Source organism: Buteo buteo, chromosome 15 (assembly GCF_964188355.1).
Source record: "Buteo buteo chromosome 15, bButBut1.hap1.1, whole genome shotgun sequence".
Lineage (NCBI taxonomy): Eukaryota > Metazoa > Chordata > Aves > Accipitriformes > Accipitridae > Buteo > Buteo buteo.
This window is the reverse complement of record NC_134185.1, coordinates 5763991-5787286: the sequence shown is the minus strand read 5'-3', so window position 1 is coordinate 5787286 and position 23296 is coordinate 5763991. Positions and strand designations below refer to the sequence as shown.

At 42.5% G+C, this 23296-nt stretch overlaps 1 protein-coding gene across 2 annotated transcripts in view; it reads right to left on the bottom strand.

Moving 5' to 3' along the window:
- The window catches only part of KCNQ5 (potassium voltage-gated channel subfamily Q member 5), a 287671-nt gene that overhangs the window by 9703 nt on the left and 254672 nt on the right, over window positions 1-23296 (bottom strand). For both annotated transcript variants that reach the window (XM_075046449.1, XM_075046448.1), the window contains 2 exons: window positions 17564-17784; window positions 5190-5298 (listed from right to left, as the gene is read on the bottom strand). In XM_075046449.1, the coding sequence (XP_074902550.1) occupies window positions 5190-5298; window positions 17564-17784 (330 nt within the window). The remainder of the gene's footprint in view (window positions 1-5189; window positions 5299-17563; window positions 17785-23296) is intronic.

Genomic DNA, 23296 nt, shown 5'->3' with positions numbered 1-23296 from the left:
GAGCATATTAAAAAATTGTGAACAAAAAAAAGCCTTTGAGCTTCCTTCATTCGTGCTTCTAGAATAAAAAGTTCCCGTTCTGGTGTGTTCCTGTGGGATAAAAACAAAGGGTTCGGTTCGGGTGGGTAACTTACCTGTACCAAAAAGGGAAAATGAGCGCAAAATTATTCACGCCCCAAGCATTTCAAGCACCAGCCCTTAACACTAACAGGAGGAACACAGAAAACAACTACAGCTCGGTCTGTCTTTTCTATTTATGCCACAGGGGGGCAAACAAGACTCAGCATAAACGAAACTGTCGCCACTGGCAATGCTGAGCTGCTAGTACTGACCAAACAGCAGTAATGGAAAGTAAGAATTAACCCCAAAGAACAAAACCGTGTAGTCCCCGTGGCTTTTGAAAACATCATTTGTATTTTTAAATCGCTGTATGCCGTGTAGCAAGGCGCTATTTTATAACTGATATTTAACGTGATAGACGATACATGGTTGTAAACCTACCCAAGTCACAAGCACGACAATTTTCGGGTGAGAATTAGCCATAAAAAGCAGCCTATTTCAATGATGCATCCAGAGGAGAGCAGCAAAAAAGACTTTTGTGTTGAATTAGACCAACATATCAAAGTGCTTTTTCTGTAGTTAACATCTAAACCACAGGTGCCACTAATCTTTACATGCCCTGGTAATTTGTAGAAAGTCACAGGTCCAATACCGACTTTTGTCTAACTGACCCCTAGCAGCCAAAAGCAGCATCCATTTCATTTAACTCTTGTCAAATGCAGGATCAGCACTGATCTAGAATTACAGGGGCAGGTTGCATATCTTTCCTGGCATTTGTTGCATTTTAATTTCCATTCGTGTTGCCCCTTCCAGCATTAAAAGCTATTCTGCTTGTCATTAGCGCACTTTACTGAGACCGGCACCGAGTCAGAACATCTCTAATCCTCTGTGCAGCCCTGTCGTACTCCTGTTATTTTTTTAAACCTGTATCTTGTCAGTCTTGTCACTATCTCAGGAAGAAATGGGGCTTCATTCTATCGGGATGCAGGTAAACTTGTAGGTGGTTACTGCCTTGAAGATGAGGACAGGTAGGGTGTTTTATCCGTAGCTAGATGAGGTGACCACAGGTTGGTTGCTCGCTTACTACACCAGGAAAGCAGATGCCCACAGATCTAGTTGTGCTGGTTCCTCTGCCTCTCTACCCTTACCTTGCCAATTAACCCTTCTTCCTAGTAAACTGCAACGTGCAGCAGAGATCAGGATCCAGGATAGAGAGGCCAACAGACAAAGGCGGTAGAGAGGGAGTTCCACTACAGGTGGGGTGAGTGGGTCAAAACTGCCTCCTCTCTCGGGTCTTCACCTGGATAACCCATCCCCTAGGAGCCAGAGACATTGTTTTCTCCCAAGCACAGCGTTGTCGTAGCCAGAGGCACATCTAAGAGCCTTGCCTAGACGCTGAAGACCATCTGGGCAGAAAATATACAACGTGTTGGGATTTAAAAGAAATAGAGGATTCTGAAACACCGCCGTTGAACAAACTCGTAATGGCTGCTAAAAATAGATTTTATAGGTGTAGCAGAAACATTTCAAAGAGTGAACAGAAATGGTAAATTATATTTTCCTTCTTTGGCTATTAAATATGTATGACTATTCAACCATACAGCTTATCAGCTTAAGAATTCTCAAGTTTCATTACGTTTAGCTACATTTATTATTATTATTTCTTAATAACAACAAATGGAAACATATCTATGCAATCACTAGAGTTAAAGAGAGAAAAGACCTCTTAGGTCAGCAAGTTCATCTTCCTGCCATTGCAGTTATTTCCTATTGCATATTTATTTCTGCTTCTCAAATCTAATTTTATATTCCATAAATAGTAAAATAATTCCATCATTTCCATTGTGGCGAGTATTACTGAATTTAGTGCCTCTAGCTATGAAAAATGATCAGAGATATCGCAATATATGGAAACAAGGTATCCTCATCTTCTTTTTAGCCTCTTTTATATACACTCATCATTGTGAACTAACAGAGCTGGAAAATGCAATGTTTTTTTGTTAGTGTCCAGGAACTCTGCAGGATATTAATGGCTTTTTGTTCACGACAAGACTAGGGCGGGTTGAGCGCTGCTACAAAACCTGCTGTCACAAAGGCTCGGCGTACCGACATGGTGCAAATGCATCGAGCGGCTTTTCCATACTTTCCCGCTGCTTCAGTTGATCTTTCCTGACAAAGAGTTTGTAGTAAGGAGGGGGTGGAAGACTCAGCCTGGGGGGTTTTGAGAGGAGGCTGGCAGCTCGCCGTGTTACCGGACAGGTCTGCCCAGTGGGTCTTCAGTAGGACTGGTTGGGAGTCCTATTTCTGGAAAGGGCCAATATGATAAGAACTTTTTCAGGAAAGGACTGTCCATCTCCTGGTTTGAGCATTTCAAAATGGAAGTTTTGGGGTTTGTTTGCTTAAAAATTAAAAAGTTGGTTTGAAGAATAAAGTAGTCCTGGGAAAAATGTAAGTAAGCAAGGTCAAAACTGAAGCAGTACACTTTGAAATTACCAAAATGAAAGATGATAAATAAACCAGTTTTTGTCTTTTGCTATTTCAAGGCTGTACAACCTGAGAGTAATCAGCATAGTCTAGGTTCCTTTCACAGAAAAAAAAACCCAGTTCTTTCTGATTCCAAAGCTGAGAGAGGCCCTACCTCTGTAGAGCCACAGGCATGAATTAATTTTGCTAATTTCATTTTTTTCCCTAAAAAAAAGGACCATTTGTATCACTGTAAAACAGTTTGTACCCTGCTCTAAGCAGGAAAAAATAATTACTCTCCCTTATTGCAATTTTTCAAGGCGATGTAGCCAGAATGGATTCAACTGTGTGTGCTTATATTTGGGGTCTTTTGCATAGTATCTCAGGAAGCTACGCAAGTATCTTCCATCTTCATCTGCTCCTGTATACCAGTGAGAAAGGAAAAACAGCTTCCACCCTCCCCTATTGCCTTTGCAATTCAAAGCCGTTGCTGAAAACAAACTTCAAAATGAGGCACAAAGTTTCCATATAGGCAGATGTTATCATCTTGAAATTCTACAGTTACTATATAGTGTCTCAGATCCTTCTTCAGATGTTTGCATAGATCCCAGTGTAGTCAGGTAACAGATACTCTGAATAATCAGGAAGAGGAGTATCAGCTACCTGATGAACTGAATTATCAGTCTCTTGATTTTGAGAGATTAAGGTATAGCATTTAACAGAAGTCTGAAGATGATGGCATATTACTGCTTTAAAGATCTCAAACAAAGGTATGTTTCTGAAGCAAGATGTTTGGAATCTAGTGAAACACTAACATTTGCAGGGTGAGATGAGAGACATTCGTGGCTAATTGATAGCATTGAATTGAATTGAATGCAGAATTCTTATTGTCAGCCTCAGTGGTGAAATGAGTTGGGTTTTGGTAAGCCAAGTGTGCAGAGAAAAAGTTGGAGATAATCTAAAAAGTTGACTCTCATCAGTTAAATAGCGCATGTCTGAAACAAACTGTTGCACCTTTGCTTTTCTTATGAGAACATTTCTGCGGATGGCACTGTGGAGAAAGTTTGCCAACTATGTCCTTCACATTTGGTTACTTTCCATTTGAGCTGGCAATTACCAAGAGAACCAAGCAAAGATGCAGGTGATGCACTGAAGAGTCCAGTGGCGCCTTTGGAAACAAGCTCCATAAATTTAGTATTAAAATGTGAAGTTGATCTTAAGGAATTTGTATAGTATCAAGAATGAGATGACCATTGGTATCACTTGCCAGTACAGTAGCAAGGTGCATCTGGAGCCAAGGGTCAACCAGTCTGTTTAAAATGCAACATCACAGGCAAGGATCTTTGGCACCAGAGCCAACGGACTATGCCGATTGTTCCTAATTTATTTGAGCATTTTCCATTTGTAGGAATGCGCCTGCCTTGTAGGTGGGTGTCCACTGTGTAGGAGGATTTCTGTCACCTGCTGAAACACCGCTGGCAAGGGGTGGTTCTCAGCGGAGACATTTGAGTTGCCAGTTGCAGTGGCTGTGGACGTGGACCTGGTATCTGACACGTCCTTTGAGGTCGTTTCCAGGCAGGTTGGAAAAATGGCCGGAACAGATGTCTGCAAGTGATCTGTCACGCTGTCTGTGCTGGTAGAAAAGTATTAGAAACAGCCTCACTCGCTATCTGTCTTCATCGGCAATCAGGGGAAAAAGGGGAAGGAAATACAGGTAGCCCATAGGTTACCACTGTATGAAATTATTTGATAAAGAGCTGGAGTTCTTTCTTCCCATAGTGCTGAGAAAACTCAGGCGAGAGTCTCCCTGCAGGAAAACATCATCTTTCCATGGGGTTTTGCAGAAATGCCCTGTGGAAGGGTGCTGGGCACTGCCGTGACCGTGATGCAGAGCCAGGGGGTGACCCCCAGCGATAACCTCGGGTTTGCTGTCGGCAGAGGGGGGATGCCTGAGCTCTCCTTGCTTCTCCTTGTACTCTCTATGGGGGGATTTTGCCTGTCGGGATTTGCACTTCAAAATATTCAGGAAGATGAGGAGCCGTGACAGTCTCAGGAGGGTGAATGCTAAGTTTAAGCTTTCAATACAGGTAATTTTATAAGTTTCAATGCAGTTTTCTGCTTTCTCGGAAAATAAGGAGACTATTAGTTTTAAATTATTGGGGTTATATTTAGTTCAATGGATAGTGGCAGGCAAGGCTTTGCACAATTGAATGAATGTTACCAGAAGAAAGTTGCAATGAAAGTCGTATGACAGACAGTTTCAGGAATATGGAACTGCAATAAACCCCTAAACTTTTAAAGGAAATAATTTTTCCAGGCAAGGTGATACACATTCAGTAAAACTACATCAAATTGGATGACAGTATTTTGGATTACAGGAAATCTAGTGGAAACCAGCATTCATTACTCTCTTTCTTTTCTGAGTCAAATCATGTAGCATTTTTAGACATTGAAAAGCTGATAACAGAATAGATAAAATATTTTAACTTTTAATTAAAATACTGGTGAAAAGGAAGCATAAATAAGCTATATTAACATAAGTTAGTTAACAAATAGAGCCATCTAATAAGTTCCACTAATTACCATTTTATTAATTGACATGCAGTTAATTAGTACCTTAGTTAAAGAAATCTCAAATATTTATTCATTCAGTATTTTTGACTCACCTGATTGCTCTGATGACAGTTTTAAGAGCAGGGGTGAGATCTTCTACTGACACATCACACTGGCACCCTTTATCATCATAAACATCATCTGTTCCAAGACTGGTGTCAGCTGCAAAATGCAAGAGCAGACTAAACAAGCAGCATTTAAAATCTCTTCCTTAGTGTTTTCTAACCACCTGCACAGTTGTTCTGGAAAAATAAGGACTAAAATAAAAATAAAATCAAATAAGACAGAGCTTCATCAGCTTACGAACTATATGATGCACTTGTGTGTGTCTATGCTTGTGTTACAAAAGGCCTGGGTAGTCCCCACTGAACATAGTGAAACTTAGAAAGGAAGAAAGCTCTGTGATTTTTCAAACAAATTAATAGTTAAGTACCAGTGTGTCTGTTCCTGGTGTCTCACTGGTTTTTATCACATTCTCTGTCTTAAGGGAAAGTGGTGAGCTAACAGATGTAACGGCAGAATCAAAAGATGCTGAAGTTACATTAAATCATTATTTTTTTACCACTATGGATCAACCTAACACTGAAGACAAAGGAGAAGATCCATTTCATTCAATAAGGAGGCTGTGGAATGATCCGACGCTTTATTACAGGTGAAAACAAACGAAGTACCTTTTTACCAGACATGACTAGAGAATGATATCCATCATAGATCACTTGCCACCTTAAACCTCAGAGTCATGTAGATATTGCAGCCTTCCTTTGCAACAGGGCCTTAAGCCAAGTTACTGTATTTATTTGCCTGAAAAAAATGGATTCTCTACCCCTTCCTAACACCGTCTCTGCAGAGTTACCATTTGAAAATTAGCTAGAAATCTCAGAAGTGCCCAGTGTACCTCAATACACAAAGAAAACAGGGACTGATGCGTGACCAAGAAGGTTTACAAACTTAAAATGCGCTGGAATGGGAACGGAGCAAGGAGGGCAGGGTCAGTGGATGCCCATACGTCATATATGTCTCGAAGGCAGCAGAAAGACTCGAGGCAAGGTGTTTTTTCCTCCCGAACAATCTTTCTTCGACTGCACAAAGTCCAAGTGCCCAGGTGAAGAATTTCACCCAAGGTCAGTGTATTTCAACATGTGAGCATCTCTGCTTCATGAGGAAGAGAGTGTAAAATGAAACATTGACATCATATAGAGAAAAAAGGATGGGATTCAGTAACCCTCAGTCATGGAGGAGATTTCTTCCCAGTCCTACCTCCCTGCTGTTATTCATGCTGTTATTTAAAACATAGGCTTAGTCATCCAGAAACTCTGCAAGTAAACCATGCTTCTCTTATAAGCAGATTTGAAGCACAATCAGACACAAATGATTGCAGGACATTTTTTGCAAGTTCCTTTTCCAGAAAGACTGTAAAATAAAGATGAAGAATATTCTTTGTCAGTCAGAAGTGCCTGGAAATTTCATGGTACCCTTTAAATCTAATAGCAATGCTATCTTGGCATAAACAGAATTGTACTAGGCTGCATCTGCAGGAACTGCTATTGCTGCATTGTTGTCTTCACAGATTTAATATTTGGCCATAATAATTTATTTTGTTGACTCTGGCTAGTTCATTACCCTCAAGAATATGTTTTCTTTTTTGACTGTTGCTGAGCTGGTACATTCATGGGGAATATCTCCTGTAGCTTTGAAGAGCAGGAGATTTTATCTTTGACAGATCAGCTTAATGCAGAAAGAAAGATGGTTTATAGCCAAGTTAATTATACATTTAAGTATACATGAAACAATCAAATGCAAGCTTAAAAAAAATCAGTTTTACATTGTAGAAGTGAAATTTTCGTACAGAACTTTAAAATCTCCCCTTCTGTGCTCTTACTGTAAGTCATGCCTACAATGATGACAAGAGTGCTTTTTTCTCGCACTCTTTCACAAGCTTTGCTACTGACTTGGCTTATCTTATTGATAAAATATATATGTCGCTCCACCTATCCTGCCTAACTAACATTTGGATCCCTGCCCTGAAATGTGATTAGCTAAGATAAACGATGTAATTAGTTCGATAGATATATACACTACCTAAAACCCTCTCTCTGAAGGTGCTAAGTATTCCACAACAATAACTTTCCAGGTGTTATGTCTGATCAGCCTCTCCAGTTACTTCTCCCAGTGCTGAAATCTCCCAGCTCATTTCTAAGTGCCATACTAAAACCGGAGCTTTTTGTGCTATTGGTATTTCCAGTGGCTCTCTGAGGTTTGAATCTACTCAGTTATGCCAGTATAAATTAGGAATAATTCTGCTAAGGTCACAAGAGCTACAACCATGTAACCCCAGTGTAACAGGAGACTCGAAAGTTTAGAATAAACATGTTTCTGAGTGGTTCTCTCACTGATACGGTTCCTGGGTCCTTTGCCAAGTACACTGTCATTAATAAAAGGGCTTCCTTAACACAGTACATCTTTGCAGAATGGTTTTGAGAACAGTGTGGTGCAATTATAGGATTCCGTGTTGCTCACATGTGGATAAAAAATCAGCAAAATCTTTAGACAGATGCTGGCAAATTCTTTTAAATTTAAGCCAGTTTTAAGAAGAGATAGTGCTCCTAATAAATCACCTTCTTTTTTTCTTTCTAGCATTCGCACTGACATGAATTTCCTTCATTATGGCAGGCGCTTGGTACCACATGTCAATAAAACTTGTGAAAAGCCATAAACCTTGTTTGATTCATATGGGAAACATTCATGTTTCTTTAGACTACTGAGCAGACTTGGGAAAAAGTTTTGGAAATGGATAGTAACAATTTGGGAAAAAAATTCCGGCTTAAAACACCACTGAAATCAAAGTTCACATTCTGATGAATTTTTCCAGTGGAAGCTCACGTTGTGTACGACGTGGTTATGAGGTGAGATGTACTTGTCTCACTTCTGTGCCTCTCGAGTTCATCCTCGAGGTCGGGGCTACGCTGGAGTCAGTTTGGCCGCTTCGTCAGCTCCAGCCGTTAAAATCCCTGCCAGTTCCCAGACGGTGCTAAGCTTCGGCCTCCGACAAACCTCACTCCGAGCCGCTGCCTGTTCCCAGAGAGATCTCTGCCATCATTAACGAACCTGGCTGCTCTGCCAGCCCTTCCTAAGGTTAGCGCTGGTCCTTTTTTCTCTCCGGGAGTCTCGTCCACCAGCTAAACGGGTCCTTGGAGGCTGTCGCTTGGGCAGCGCACGGATCCCGTCCCAACGATGGCCAAAGCGTCTCTGAATACAGCTCTAGACATACCCCGCAAGTCTCCCTAAGAAGGGGTGTCAGCCAGTCTGACAATCCAGACACAATTCCCCTTCTCTAATACCAGCATCTTTCCAATTCAGAATGTGTTTTGATCCGAAATGTCAATCTGGAAAGTGTTTATTTCACAACTGATGAGGCATCCGCCATTGTCTTACAATCTTTGACATTATTTACTTTGGGCTGCAGTCTTGTCTTTGCCACTTTTTAATTTCTTCCTCTTTCTTCCTGAAGAGCAGTCTTTGATTTAATCACACAGCAAATCAGCAATTACCAAGAAATAGAAGAGAGGCATGCACAAGTCATTAAAATCATCTTGATAGCTCCCTGTTTGTCACAGTATTTATGCATTCTTCATGCAAACTCCAGTCATTCATGATCACCCCAAATGAACGGGTGAAAAATTACACTGTTCTGAAGCATTATATGTCACCAACAAAAAATTTACGAGTTTCTATCTGCATTTCATATGGCTCTGTGCGAAAGTTACAAATGAGGCATGATTTATTATTTCTGTAAATATCGTGTCCTTTCTTAGAAGTGTTTTCTGTCAGTTAATAATGTGCTTTGGCGTCAGGAAAACTGTGACACTGCTCTGATCACCCTCATAGCTCCATGCTTTCAATGTCAGTAACATTCAAGTAATGATGTGCCTGTTTAACAGAATTGAAAGTATTTTGTGGGCTTTCATTTGTTTTCTGGGAACTGCCATATGCTAGCAGCAACAATCCAGCACAAATAACTGCATGGGCTGACAACATGAAGACTTCTGTGGAAGTGCTCCTAACCTAGTTATTGGTATGGTGATCCCAACACAGAACCTTTGACTTGTTTTTTGGAAGCCTTCGGAAGCACTCAGATCTTACTCTGACTGCGTAGGAGGTAGTTAGGGCTCTTCATGTGGGTGATGTAAATCACTCTGCCTAGGCTGAGTACCCACCTTTTAGAAACGGCAAAACCTAAATAGGTGCCTGAAGTTGATAGTTTGCATATGACTCTCAGTTATTCGTGTTACAGCACAGTGTTGTGTCAACTTGGTAAAAAAAGCACCGATTTGGAAAAAAAGTCTGATTAATTTTCATTGTAACACATGACTCAAGGTGAAAAAAGGATGGTGGCCTAATTTTCACAGGTGTAGATTATAACCATTGTTCAAAATCCAGAGTTCAGCTTGGGAACTGACGTCCAAGCAATCCCAAGTGCCGCTCCAGAGCCTGTCCTCCACCCGCTCTGGGCAGCAGCGCAGGGCACCCCAGCCTGACGCGCTCCTCTCCAAACTCATTTTCCGCGTGAGGGGCCAGAAAGAAGATGAATGGAGAATTCAGCACACCTAACTTCTGGGCAAGTAAAGTTAGACATAAATTCAAAGCTTTTGGAGGACAGATCGTCCCTGTGGGAGGTGCCGATACATAGGTCTGCTGCAGCTGCTTTAGCGTTAAGACTCCAAACTGCCTTACTCTTAGACAGCTACTGAGCTCAGATGACCCCTCTTGTTCAAGAAGCAATGTTGGCAGCTTAATACTCTCATTATTCTCTTCTTTTATGCCCTTTTGCAAGCAACGGAGAGCCCTTGTTACGCTGCTCTAGGATGCCTAAAGGTAGGCGCATTGCACTCAACTTTACACTGCCTTTCTTCACCCTGAGCATTTGCTGTGAGGAGTTAGGGGTTTAGCCTACGTTCTCTAGAAAATGGAGATATCCTGTACATATTTTATAGTATTTCCACAAATGCCATAATGCACAGAATGTTTCACAAAATCTCAGTTACTGTTTTCCCCTCAAAAATTATTCTAAGTACAAATATCTTCATGGTTTATGTTCATACAATCCATGCAATCTCCCTTTATCAAAATAAAATGTGTCTCAGCCTAGTGCCTTTGTTTAACTTTATTTCATGAAGCTTCTCACCTGTTCTCATTATTTTCCTGTCTGTTGAACCATGAATACAAATTCCCTTCACTACCCCTAGAAGTGATTTTATTTCAAATTTTCCTTTGCTTTAAAACATCAACAAGCTGACTCGCTTTCAGTAAAGAGTTCACATAAATCATTTTACTCTGATTGCTTGCTAAGCTCCATAGGAGAAATCAACTGAAAAAAGCAACACTAATTGGGATGGAACTTAATCACACACTTAATGATAAGAATGCCCAAAGCTCCCCCAAAGAGGGAAAGGCAACAGCCCATGTTTATATGCTTTCCAGAGCAGAGGCCAGAAAAAGGAGGCCCAAGGGAGTGAATCATGCATTTATTTCCTTGTTCCCTGGAAAAAAAAAAAAAAAAAGGCTTTCTTCTAATCATGAAAGAAGGAAAGAGGCAGGACAAGAAAACTTCATGACATGCTCTTCATGATAGATGCTTAATATTTGGCTAGAAAAGGACACAAAAATGCCTGGTAGTACACAACAGTATTCAAGTGGCAAAATTAAGAAAGAGGGAACAAGGATGACAACATTTGAAAACATTGTTTACAGGGGGCTTTTATGAAATGCTTGTCATTTCCACGCTGGAAAGCAATTTCTCCCGAAAGGAAGGAAGTTGGTGCTTCCTGGAAGGAGGAGCAATTCTGCACGAATTCTGCTCTGTAGGAGCTCCTTTCCCTTGTGTCCGACCTGGCCTCTGCCCCGCAGGCAGTACCTATGAGGAGTGCAGTGGTCCTGTATCCATAGCCCCTTCCCTTCTCCCTTGTCTTTCTCCTGAAAAAGGCAAAACTTTCCAGATGGGGAAGAGAAGAGGACATCAGAACTGGAATTCGGTAGCAGCAGTGCAGTATGAAGCAGAATAGCATAAAGAATATCCCTAACAACATTTTATATGCGAAAGCATTTGTAAAAAAGCTCAGTTTTGCCCAAAATGGAAGATAGGATTGGTGGAAAGTTTTCTACATATTCTGGGTATAATTATGTAGTCTCCTTTCTTTGTAAGTGCAATATTTTAAGGTTAGAAACCTAGTTTATATCAGTTATCATATAATGCAGGCAAGTTCCAAATATCTAAAATTCTAGCATTCCCTTCTAACAACTGTCAATTATCTCTAGTTATTATTTAACTTCTCAAAAATTTTCTGCACTGGCAAGATTTCATGGAACAGCTCCCACTACTTAAGTAAAAAGGAGTCCCTTTCATTTTGAGTGATGATATGGAGGACCAGGAGACTTTCCAAAACCAATTCATTATACGCACAATAATTGTGCAGTTAAAATGGCTGATCTTATTATAAATAGTGGCACATTAGCCAGCAAGTTTCGATGGCCATGTGAGAAGAGTAAGAAAGAAAAATGCTAGGTGACTCTAAACGTATGATTTTAGTGTGTTTTTAGATACACATCTCCGTTATTTTATATACACCGCATACAAGAAGTTCAAACTGTAAAAGAAATCGCAGATATAGATGATAAGACCTAGAACTGTGGACTAATGAGCTAAATGTCGCACCAAACTGACTGTCTCCCTGCAAGACGTTGTCGCACACGTCAGTTGATCTGATGTCTGATATTCCGTCAGGTCCTGCGCCCTGGGAGATTTCCAGGTCCTGTTGTTTGAAGCAGGTGGGAGCAGTGGGCAAAGGAGGACGGCAGCTTTAGATTCAGGTAGCCACAGGAGAGTCCTGTATTTCAAAAAGCCAGGAAGGATTTCCCCAACAACATTTTGTAAAAATGAAAACATCCCTCAAATATTTCAGATTTGGTGCAAGTGGGTTACATAGTGGTTGGGAAGTTTTATGAACGTCCTCTCAAAATGACTTCTTAACTCAGTTCTTTACTCTTCACTGCAGATGAGGTTATCGGAAACCCGTGCAGATCAGAATTCTGTGTGATGGTCCGTTGCTGTCCCTCATGGAGCTGAGCTTGCTAATCATTCACCTGTGACCACCGAGTAAGCGCTCGGTCCAGCGAGCAACGGTGCACGGCAAGTTCCTCGAGTCGTATCATAAAGAGAGAGACTAAATTATGGACTCATATGGCCAGGACCTTGGTTGGAATAAACTAAAATAATGCCTGTACTTATTTACACAAAAGGAGAAAATGACTCGGAGCTTAGATCAGAATGCCAGATATTCCTAATTAATTACAGTGACAATGGTAATAAATGACAGCTCTCTCACCAAGTTAAATAATCACAAGAAAATAAATCTCCTGTCTAGCACAAATTGGTATATTGCTAATAAAATGTCATTTAGTCCCATCATATGGGGGTTTATGCAAATTGAACAGCTTTGTTTTGACATCATGCAGGTTCCTTTTCAATCGACAAATTTAAGCCAACTGAAATGTAAAAGCAACCAAACGAAGGACCTTTGCCACATCAAGTGAACCTTATACAAGGTCAAGATGTTTGTGCTACTGAAAGGAAAACCTGTCATTTGTGCAATCCATAAATTACATGGTAGTAACTGAGGACATGGGGGCTGAAATGCACAATTGCATTCTTTCCATGGCTCTTGTAATATACTCTACCCTGAGGATTTTGCGCAAGTACTCTGTAGGGAATGAAAGGCTAGAGGTCGTGTGAGCGTATAATGTTCAGGGATGGTGCAAGAAATCAAGTATTTCCTTAGAGAGTTCCTTTTAATTAATCAAATGAAATATGTTTGTAATATCTCCAGTGCTGAAGGCTTTTGATGTTTTATTCAAAAAGCCACACCATGTCTCTAGGTTACCGTAAAGGCAGAGTAACTCATGCAGAGGCTTATAAGCATGGGATGGTAGAAAACAAGTATAACAGGGCATTTTGGTCCCTCCCCGAGAACTGCATCCACAACTTAATATCAGTTCATTACTTCAGCAGTGGTGGTGCAAGTCTGGAGCATGATTTAAGCAGAAAAGCTTCCGTTCCTCGGAAAACGAGGGAAGCAGAAAAAAACCAGGGCAGGAACACCGGTGTCTGCGAAGGAGAGATTTTTTGAGATGAGTCTCAGCGGGTATTCTCGTGGGCCGGGGGCCATCCCCCACGTTGGCCATGTTTTCCCTGTTTGTGGAGCGGGGACACAAGCCGTAGAGCATGAGGGGACTTTGGGGCCAGAGGTGGCTCCTGGCTTTTTCGGGTACAGGCATGCGGGGGCTGCGCGGGGCTCCGAGGGCAGGCAGCACCGTCGCCCGTGTGACATGGCATCGCTTCGAGTGCCCTTGCACGACCCTACACAAGGATTCTTGTATCAAGCATGTGCTTTGTGAAGCTTCACCATTCTTGATTGGTGAAGATCGCCCTTTGATCTGCTTGGTCCTGGCAGTTCCTTGTAGACTGATAACAAGGATTGGAAATACAGCACCCCGGCACCTTCGTTAACTTGTGCAGGGTCTCCTCTTCAACAAGAGTTCTGGCAGTCATGATCCGCATGTCACCAGAGACTGGACATGTATTTAAAATCAGATTATGTGAGTCTTGGTTTTCAATTTCCCTCCCCTGCGCTGTTGTTAAATGCTCGAGAGAGCATCTGCTGCCGCGCCACCAAAGACCTCTCCAGCCATCAAAGCTCTCTCAGGTTTGGCTTCCACTTGCAAATGCCATGTATGTAGCTGAAATAATTACTGCTGTTGCCAGGCCCACTTTGGCAATAGCAATAAATGGCTTATGGACCATTTCAGAGGACTGTTGCTACCCATAAATAAAGCCATTCGTGCAATAGTTTTGGTCAGACCGTTCTAAGGCTGCTATGCCAAAATCCTTTTGGAAGATACCTGTGGCCAGCTTAAGTGTCTTGCTTGCTGCCAAGAAACTCTCCTTCTGTGGTTTTAATATGCAGCGGGGGAGTGTTAGTAAGCTTTCGTTACTGGGTAGCCGAAGAGGAAGGCTACTACATTTTCAATCCTGTTCGCCTCTCAGCTGCTTCCATAAGCTCCTGTCTGGATTAGAAACCTCCCTTTACAGGCCAGTTTCTAATTGCTAATGTTTAGTTTTTCCAGCAGTCTCTTTCTGATGGTTTTGGCCTAGATTCCAACCACGTCCTTCATCAGAACTCAGTCAGCCCTGCAAAGTCGCTGTGTTGACTATCTATCTGCCTTAGATCATCCTTGTACGCTAATAATTTCTCTTCCTTTCTGAACCCTCTACTTACATATTTGCTTCTTTGCTTTACTGTTACAGAGTTCAGTGCACCTCACCTTCACGGCGAGGTAGTTCCTCCTCTGCCTGTGCTAATGGAAGATCATTTACAACCCCAATCCCATAAGGTAAAAGAAAAATCAAGCAAATATCTGAGTGTCTTGTCTTTCAGAAGGGGAAGTTCACAGTGAGAATTTTGTTTTTTTCATTAGATCACCGATATAAAGTTTTGACACTGGACTGCGTACTCAATACTCTGTTGTCACTGGCCAAAAGGTCTATTGCAAGTGTAATTTCTTCTCCTCCCAAACATGCTGCAGAGATGTAAGAATCACCAGAAGGACCGGCTGTTCAAGGGTATTGTTTTGTGTCCAGACTTTCATCCAGAAAGGGGTGGCTTCTAGTTTGGCTTGAAGATCAGCCCACCGAAATAATTAATCCTTTGGTCAGAGAATACCTCAAGGAGGAAACTGGAGAACCTGACAACCGAGAGGTATTAATAAAATGCTGAAAATACTGTATTTTTATCCAGTGAAAAATGCAAGGTGTTCTAAACTAAATACATCATCTCCAGATCTTTTTCACTGAGCTGTCAAATGCAGCAAGCATATCAAACTATGAAATCGGTAACGCACCAAAAAAGAAAAAAAAATAGAAATCAAGGTTGGTAGTGCCTGACTTTTTCTGCAATGGACTGGGAAAGGCAGCAGGGAGCTGCCTCTCAGCAGTGAGCACACTGGACATCTCTCTGATGATACCAGTCCTAGAAGTAGCTGGACGAGGTCCCAGAGTGGAAACTTGGCGTTCGCCTAAAAGCTGGAGACAATGGAAGCTGTTCCTTCTGCCACGGATGAGAAATTGGTCATATCTGTTGGCCCCACTTCATAAGGGTGGACTAGTAGCTGGAAACCGCTGACCAGGAAACAGGCTGCGCTCGCCCCGAGGAGCGGGAAGATCTTTGAGGGTTTACGCGCAGCAAGGGACGCTCTGCTGTTGCCATTATCTTTTATCTACAGATATATCCAAGGTGCCGTTTATGCCACCTTTTCCGTGGAAGGGAGACAATAAGAGGGAACACGATCTTCTCGTGCGGATCATTGCTATTAACGACAATACGTACAGGACAAAATAGAGGACGCGCCGAGGAAATGTTTCTGTGACAAATGGGCTCGTGAAAATCTAAACGGATGCTTGAGTGAGGTGCAGGCTGCAGGGCTGGAGCAGAAGCGAGCCGCTGATACCCCGGGAGTGTGCTCAACAAATTACTCTCTTCTTAGGTCACTTCCAGGCGCGGTGCGAGTTACAGGGGTTTAACCTATGAAATCACTTCTGGTGCGGTTTTGGGGAGATACTTGCGCTATGTAAGCGGTTATGTCGGGAGCCTAAATTTAGAGAGGGTAGCTTCAACCCCGCGCTGGCACTTAGAGCATTTCTCACTTCCCATCGCGGAGCAAGTGGCCCCGTCCCAGCTCCCACGTCAGCGTGAGCCCCAGGCCGGCGTCCCGCAGCCCCCGTGCCGCAGCTGCCGTGGGACGCGAGCCAGGCCCCTTGCCCCAGCACGGAGCGAGGAGCGCTCCGCCACCTGGAGAGCAGCCCGGTGGCTGGTACACCCCAGGAGCTCGCTGTAATGCAGCCAAATTTGGGATTTTGTGCATCTGAGAGGTCTCCGCAGGGGAGGGCTAGCCCGCAACCGTGACCTTAGCAAACGCCGTCGGTTCGTCTTGTTTGCCCTCCAGGAAATGTTTATTTACCCAGGCTTTTCCTGAAGAGATGTGTTGCGTAGGACGTCCTCAGCCGAGGGATGGGGCATTTCAGTTCAACGGGTATTTTGCAGCCTATGTGTCTGTGATAAATATGTGCTCTTGAAAAGGAAGCGGACACCGAAGTCGCGCTTCTGTCTAATTAGTTTTACCGCAATTGTTGGATGGAACACGCGTGATTGCCACCGTAGAAAGAGTTTAAAATGACATCTCTTTACTTGGATCAAATGATTTACGTTGTGCCTTTCCCATACAACCAGGGCCACCGCCTCCTGTTGTGGCCCATCAGTTTGGTTCCCTTACTTTCCACCTGGGGGGTTCCCCACAAGAAAGAACAAAACGTTGGCAAGTTGGGAAAAAAATGTGAATGGAGAAACCCAAATCCAAATCCCTTGGGGCAGCGGTACCCCCAGAGCTGTGTGAGCACAGGACCTGTCCCTTCCAGGGCTTGGGCTCATCTCGTGTCCTCGGCTCCTGCCTGTCGGGGGGCTGCTCTCACCCGCTTTGCCAGTCCCTGGTTAGGGCACTCACCGTCTCTGGTTTGGCAAGCTTTGGCAGATGAAGATCTTTGCCTGAACACTGGCTAGTTTAATGCCGGAGAGGACCGTAGCTAGAGAGCAGAGAGGGGCAGCACGGCAGGCGGCGCGCGGGAAAGGCTATGGTCTTGCCTGCCGCGGGGTTGGCAAGCCATTTTCACCAAGATCCGCTTCTTCCCATGTTAGGAGTCCTTCCTACCTCTAAAATACCCTTTAGACACCAATGCCTAAAAGCAATAGCGCTGGTTTTTTTTTGCTAAAGCTGCCCGCCCTACCGAACCAGAAACAACCCTGTCGAACTTAAAGCACCCAGCGGTCTATCCCTTGGTGGCAGGTGAAGGTATCGCCAGTGGAGGTAAGAGGGACCTTCCCAGCTCCTCAGCAAGCTCCCGTGCCCGAGGGGACCGGTGCCGTACAGACCGTGCTCTCAGCTGGCAAAGGGGTGGCCAACACGGCGTTGGCCGTGGTGGGCGGCTCGCCGGCGAGGGGCGGCGGGTTTGGGCACCGGCTGCACGTGGCGGTGGGAAAAGGGCCGCGACGGCGGAGCTGCTGCTGCCAAACCCGTGGGACGTGTTTAGCCCACCCGCGGTTATCCGTAGTGACCTCCCTTTTCCACCAGTTGCTCCCTACGCACCACCGACACAAGATTTCTTAGTAAAAAAACCCCGCATTGGCACGCTCTTTGGAGCAGGCTACGGCTTTCTCGCGCCTCCGCCCCCAAATAACAGTTCTTTCTGCTTTCCAAAACTGGGTCGCGCTCACCGTGCGGGTGTGCAAGAGCACGCAACGGCCAACGAGGCATGAAAAACTCCTACCGTCGACCACGGGTTTGGGCTGCGAGCTCTTCAGCCGCAGCGAGGGCCTGAAGCGGGTTCGGTCGTTGAAGCTCCAGCTCTTCTGGACTTTGGTTGGGCTGCCCTCGGTGGCAATGTCGGCACTTGGTGACCGGCGATCTCCAACTGAAGACTGCCTGTTCTTTATACTTTGACCTCGTGGGCTGGCCATCCGGACCCGCTCCTTAAAACTTAGCTTTTGACTGTGAAGAAGAGAAATGTATTTTATTTCAGAGTGCCTTCACTCCGTTTCTTTTTTCTACCATATGATAATGGAAAATAATTTCTAGAAATTCTCAATGGTATGAATCTGTTTCTTACACACTTTTATTTTCATTGAATGTATTTCATTTGGGAATGAAACTGATTTGGTGTAATTTTTGATAGAGGCATTGTCAATGGCAGTCTATCTTACAGTACAGAATAACCTTGTAAAGGAAATTAAAATTAACAAATAGAAACAAATTTCACCCAATTATTAAAGATTAATTGCTAAGATTTTGGGTTTTTTTCTATTCCTTGAATTTTAAATAGGTTTATTTCCATCTTAGTCAGCCCAGCTCAGTGCATTTCTGGCCATCTCTTCAGATAAACAAGAACAAAATGTATTCTATTATTACTGCATGCCATGTAGTATTGTTTGGGGTTTTTTTTTTAAGCAGGCAAAAATACTGTTAGTATACTCATGCTTTTTCAAGATGTGGCACTTGCAACATTTCATACGCATTGTTAGTGATCACTGATATCCAGAATTCCTTGTTACAGCACTTACTTGGACAAGATGAAACCAAAATTAACAAAACATCCAAGAAACAGCGTGATGACCGATTAATGGAAATGTAATGATACGCTGTGTGCTCACTAAAGTCATTGCTGGAGATTACGCTGGGAGCTGACTACCTGCGGGTGGTATCGGAAAGGCGCTTTAGGGCAGGTACAAGAGCCCGGCCAAGCTCATGACTGTGACTGCTGGATGAGTGGTGGCCCTGTCGTCTTAGAGTTGGCCAATTATAAGCTGATTTTTTTTTTCCCTCCTGTGCTTATAATGTATATGTAGATATGTAGATTTTCTACCTCCCAGTGCTTAAATTACCTTTGTTCGTGTTCAAACGTACCCGATGAACATCCTGTGGTCACCGTGACTATCTACCTACGCTTTTTCATTATTTAACGTTTTTGCTTTTGTTTGTCTCTTCCCGTAGCAGAAGGCACAAAGGGGAAACAGCAAGGAAGTCCGATACCAAGGTTTGGAAACCTTGTTTTAGGTACAAGGTTAAGTTCAATCGCCTGTACAAGGGAAAGGTCGTCTTGATCAGTGGTCCTGTTCTTGCAAGGGGAGAGATGACGGGAGCAAGGCAGTAGCTGCTCGTGGTATGACGTTACTGCGTCTTGCAGTCCTACTGCCCCGGTGTAGGCTTCGGGGGACCTTTTAAAACAGCTAGAGCAAAGACTGTCTACCTGTAAATTATAATTGTACTTGAAGTTAAGACACTTTCTAGTACTCTCAAAGTCTTTGCGTTTAACTTCAGCAAGCCCATAAGATGTTGTCAACAGGAATGAATTCTGCAGCTAATTAGCTAACGCTAACATAGACTATGTGGTCCTTAGGTGTTTAACCTACTGCACTCTGAAAATACAGTGTTAATATGTAATTATATGAGATGGAAAGTAGTTATAAACTTCAGTGGCTGTGAAATGTTGAGATCATCAGATATCTTTGTCCATGCATAGCATAGCATAGCATTTCATTCTGAATACAAACATCACCGAGAGCAGAAAGGATGCAGTTTGTAGCAGGCAAAGCACATGCTGGGAAGCTTATAATGAGATAATTTTCAAGAATGCTAAAAAATGAGCACATCAATAGAAAGATTATTAGATAAATGTATTTCTATATGGCATGTTGGATCACTTGAAAGAACACCTTTACTATAATTTCTGAATGTAATCCCCTTCTTCCCTTGCCCAAAGTAAGCAATTGTTGAAATAAACACATCACGGTGCTGGAAATGTTATCTATTTCTATTGCAAATTGTTACCCAGACTTGCAGTACTGTGTGCTGTTGCATATGCAATACAAAAGACCCACAGAACTGACTCTTTGACAGAAAAGTGAGTTCTAAAATTTAATTTTCAATACAAATTACGTTTCAAGACTGAATTACATTTCAGCTCAGGAATCTTTTGCATTGTGCACCTTAATGAAAATACAAGCTGTAAAATATTTATTAACCACGTTATTGCATTGTCATACTATACAGCATGAGCAACAGAATCAAAATGGACTTCTTATTATAGATATTATTCCTAGGCATGTGTCCCTTGTGCTTTTTTTAACTCCTTTTATGGCTCAAATTGTATTTGCTATTGAAGCGTGAAATCAAATTATATTTTTTTTGACAAATCTTAGAGTAAAAAAGTTTCTGGACAGCTCTCTTCCTGTTGCACTAATTAAAATGAAAGGAAAATTGATAAAATAGCCATAAAAAAGATCAGTATGGACCATATTTTTTATAATCCCATTAATTCCAATATAAAAATGAAAGTAAAAAAATGAAAAAACCATACGTGTTGCTCTGTCAATTAATTTGTACTAACGAAAGCAATGGCTGCCATTAAATGATTTGTACACAGGGTTATTTCATTTATAAAAGCTGAATGGTACACAATGGCTACTTAACCTGAATATCTTTAGTTCTCCAAATCAAAGCAATGAGGCAATGGTGAAAGGAACAGTAGACACTTCATCTGTACTAGAGACATTTTTCAAAAGTGCAACACTGAGAATGAAAATATTAATTTAAAATGCAGACCTCATACTTAAAAAAAAATAAAAATAAAAATCTGCTTTGTAGCAATGGCAATGTAATGGCATGCCAAGGGTCCATGCGGAGGATGCTGCATCGTGAAGAGAAACGCAGCCCCTGAAGGAAGCGTGGTTTGGAAACTCTGTTTTGCATCTTGAGAGTTTCAACAAAGACACTGGTTATAACAGTTCTTCGCTTCTTGGGTCCCTGTTCCTATTGTGAGACTGGTGGGAAATGTTCCTGAAGTCACTGGGTCCTCCTCAGTGCAGGCATAAATTGTGTGACTTGCAGCAGTGGAGAATTCATGCCTGGGAGAAGAAAGCTGCTGTCCTTGGGAGCATGCTGCCACGGGGCTCTTCCATATATGAAAAATAACAGATGATGGAGGAATAACTGAGTCAGAGCGTTTGGGGGGCTTCCTGACCAGGCTTTTCCCACAGTGAAAGTCCCTTTCCTTTTAGGCTACATAGTTCCTGGCTCTTGATTCTCTGTTGCAATAGTGGTAGAGATAGTGTTAGAGATACAGAGTGGAGATCATCTTATGCCCTTTCAAGCACCTTTGGGCACTCTGCACTTGAATCGGTTGCCACTGAAGCCCTTAGGGCCCTTTACTCTGATTTAATGCTGTCCAGTGCTGTGCTAAAAATCCTTCACCTCTTGCAGGACCTAATCTATTCTATTTTTCTCTCGCCCCTTTTCTCCTCTCTTTTTATATGATGTCCAAGGGAAATCCCTTGAGTTAATGCAAACCTGTTAATGCCCATTGGAAATTCATGTATCCCTGTAAGTACTCCCAAACTTTAAGTTGAATGTTGGTCCAAAAGGCAAAAATCACGAGAAAGAATCAGGAAAATGAAATTACACAAGTTCCTGAGTCACCCCTAAATGACAAGGATCTGAGAGAACCACAGCTGTGTCCAGTCATCTCTGCATTCCTTTAGATGTCTGCCTGTCCATCATTGCTTGTACCTTATGTGATTGATAGTTTATCCCATTTGGTTTATATATGGATTTGCTTCCTATTACAATCTTCCCTGGCAATGGTAATCTCTTTGGACCTATCGCTCCTCTATTCATGCAGGTTGCAAGTCGTGGAATATAATTGTGTCGATAACCCTGGAGCTTTGAAGCATCTTTTAGTGGAGATCGATTACAACTGGCACCTGTGGGAAAAAAGCAAGTGACTTTTCTCGATTTGTTCGCCTTCTGGAAAGTCACTTGTAGGATCTTACTGCTTATTCTTCCCGTCAGTGCATACGTGAGCCTTTCACTTCCCTGAGATAGGAAAGGACTTTCTAGTTCTTATTTTTTCTTTTTTTAAATTCCATCTTTTCTGCCTGATTTATGAGGGAAGAGGTGTTCAGGGACACTAGAGGTCACTGTAGCTTCACTGCAAGGGGAAGGAACACTTCTCTGCTGGACCAAATGGCTACACTTGAAAAGATTTCAGTTTAATCGACAAATGCCTACAAACCTTTGCTTTTCTCTCCCGTACTCACAGCTCTGTCTGTCTTCCATGGACCATCTTACTATACTTTTTGGTTAACTGAGCATCTTTTTGCCTCCCAGTCCCACTCCCCTACTTCCCTGCCTACCTTCCCGCATTTCTGGTCAAGTTTATCTTCTGCCCTGCTACAGCTTCAGACCTGCAGCACAACTGCTTGCTACTAGTCACAATTTATGTTTTGTTTTTCAGCTTTTCATACTGAGCCGGCTGGTGGAAACGGGAATAGGAAGAAATTGAAATGAATCAGAAGTAACTGGAGGGCCTGAGGGCGAGGGAGAATGCTTTGGATCTCGAGTCGAGACAGAAGCTAGAACTGCCAAAAATTATCACCCATGGCAAACAACAGCAAGCAAATGTACATGCCAATTTTCAGCAGTTAACTTCCAATTAATACAGCTGTTGATTCTTACCAAGCCTACAGATGACTTTACTGAAATTAAGCTAAGTTGAACAAATACAAATGCAACAGATAGGACAGTGAGGCCTGAAGTTCAAACAGTCAAGATTTCTCCACCAGTCTCATGCTAGGACCATGAACCCAAGAAATGTAGTGTTATATCTCATACCTTCAATGAGTAATAACAAGAATTTCAGGGACATAATGTCTTAAAGTTCAATCATCAAATAGAAAAAAATAAAAGAAGTTCAGGGGGTTTGTGTATTTTTTCCTTTTCCAAAACAGTTTCCAGATGAAGAGAAACTATTTTTTATCTCCTTCTTCTATCATCAGTTTGTACTTCTATTGTCTTTTGAATTATTTTTAAAAAGTATGAAAAAAATTGTAATAAGCTTGAGTTATAACTCAAGGGTTTCTTCCCATAAGATCCATCCCTCTAGGAATTACCATTTTTGGTAAGAGACACAATTTCCCCAGAATTCAGCTGAAGCAGATGGTTGATTTCACATGCATTCCTCTACCTTCTAGTACAGGACGCAGGCACAGCTTCCGCGGGCTGTGTCCAAGGGGATTCTTCTCAACAACAGTTGCACATTTTGACTGTTGGTATTGCCTAGCGTGTTATAGCTTAATATTCCCCACTAATTATTAGATGGAGAACTCAACTGCCACAGTTATAAAAATCCTCTTGGACTTGGGGAAGTGTATTCACCCCAATATTCAACCCCAGTTTTAGATCTCCGCAGGGTAATGCATTCCAAAAGTTTAAGTCTCAGGCAGAGAAAGGGGAACGGGGCTTCGGCAAACCGCGGCGTGCTGCACGCTGCAATTGTCCGACCAGATGAGCCTCAAAGAATTGGTATTATTGCCATCGTATTAATGTCATTGCAGGCAACAAGCAACAAGGGAATTACAAGCAGTTAAAAATAAATAAATTAAGAAACCTCCTTTGGAGAAGTAAGGAACTTTAAAGCACTACGGAGAGGAAGTAAATGGATCATGCA